The sequence below is a fragment of the Nematolebias whitei genome, chromosome 8, assembly GCF_014905685.2.
Source record: "Nematolebias whitei isolate Nwh7 chromosome 8, NemWhi1, whole genome shotgun sequence".
Taxonomy (NCBI): domain Eukaryota; kingdom Metazoa; phylum Chordata; class Actinopteri; order Cyprinodontiformes; family Rivulidae; genus Nematolebias; species Nematolebias whitei.
The window spans coordinates 3,841,665-3,842,854 of NC_056505.1; the positions used below are offsets into that span (position 1 = coordinate 3,841,665).

Sequence of the window (1,190 nt, forward strand, 5' to 3'; positions counted from 1 at the left end):
AAACTTTCTAAAGAAGCTGCTGAAACTTTCTAAAGAAGCTGCTGAAATCTAAAGAAGCTGCATGAGTTTGCTGAATAAGCTGCTGAAATCTGTTGAAGCTGATGACGAAGCTAAAACATCTACTAAATCAGCAGAAAGTTTTATCTGAATGGCTAAAATAGCACAACACAAGTATAAGTAATTTGTTTTCTAAATAACCTACAGATAATAACAACAACAATAATAATAACCATAATATTATTGTTAATAATAATAATAACCATAATATTATTATTAACAATAATAATAATAATGAGGCTGACTCAGCCTTGAGACAAACCTCTGAGCTGCTCCAGGTTTGTTTGTGTAGCAGGAGCTGTTTTCCGTCTTCTCCGTTAGAATAAATCAGCCGATCGTCGGTCAAACCTGGAGTTCTGAGCACGATTTTGTTTTTGTTTTCCTGCAGCACGGGACGCCTCCGCTGCTGATCGCAGCCGGCTGTGGAAACATTCAGATCATCCAGGTGCTGATGAGGAAAGGTGCAGAGATCCAGGCTAACGATAAGGTACCAGCCGATGGTGGTTCTCCTGCTGCGGACATTAGAATCAACATTTAATAAATTGTTGATCTGTGAATCAGGCAGAATCATCAAATCGTTTTTATGCTAATTACACTCAATCAACATTCTTATTGTTCTTTGGTTTTACTGGAAACGTCTTTCAAATGTGTATTCATAAAGAATATTAATATTCTATCTAAAGTATAACAGAACTATGGCAGATGTAGTGGAAATGCAAGTTTTACCTAAAAACAACGTGCATTAACTTTATTTACTTTAACGCAACTGTTCAGATATTTTGAATTGGAAAAATTGTTAATATCTTACCTGCTGCAGATAGCTCTTTGAATGAACTCAGTTTGAAAAAGAAAGTTTCAGATGAGCTAACAGCTAATCTGAATTCAGCTGAAAGTGAATTTCAGTCACTTCAGCTGTTTTGTAGATTATCACATTTTGGCTTTTTTTGTAAGTAATCAAACATTGGCCATTTCTGTTGATTCACAGTTCGGCTGTTTCCACAGCAAACATGTTTTGACCTTTTCTGTAGCTATATAAACGCACTTACGTCGTTTCTGTAGGTAAATAAATGTGCTTTAGCTGTTTCTGTAGGTAAACAAATGCACTTTAGCTGTTTCTGTAGGTAAACAAATGC

General features: G+C 35.6%; 1 protein-coding gene across 1 annotated transcript in view; it reads left to right on the forward strand.

Annotated features, from left to right (window-relative positions):
* Positions 1-1,190, forward strand: part of dapk1 (death-associated protein kinase 1) — a 55,044-nt gene that overhangs the window by 38,303 nt on the left and 15,551 nt on the right. Inside the window, exon 13 of the mRNA XM_037680847.1 lies at positions 446-544. Coding sequence (XP_037536775.1) covers positions 446-544 — 99 coding nt within the window. The remainder of the gene's footprint in view (positions 1-445; positions 545-1,190) is intronic.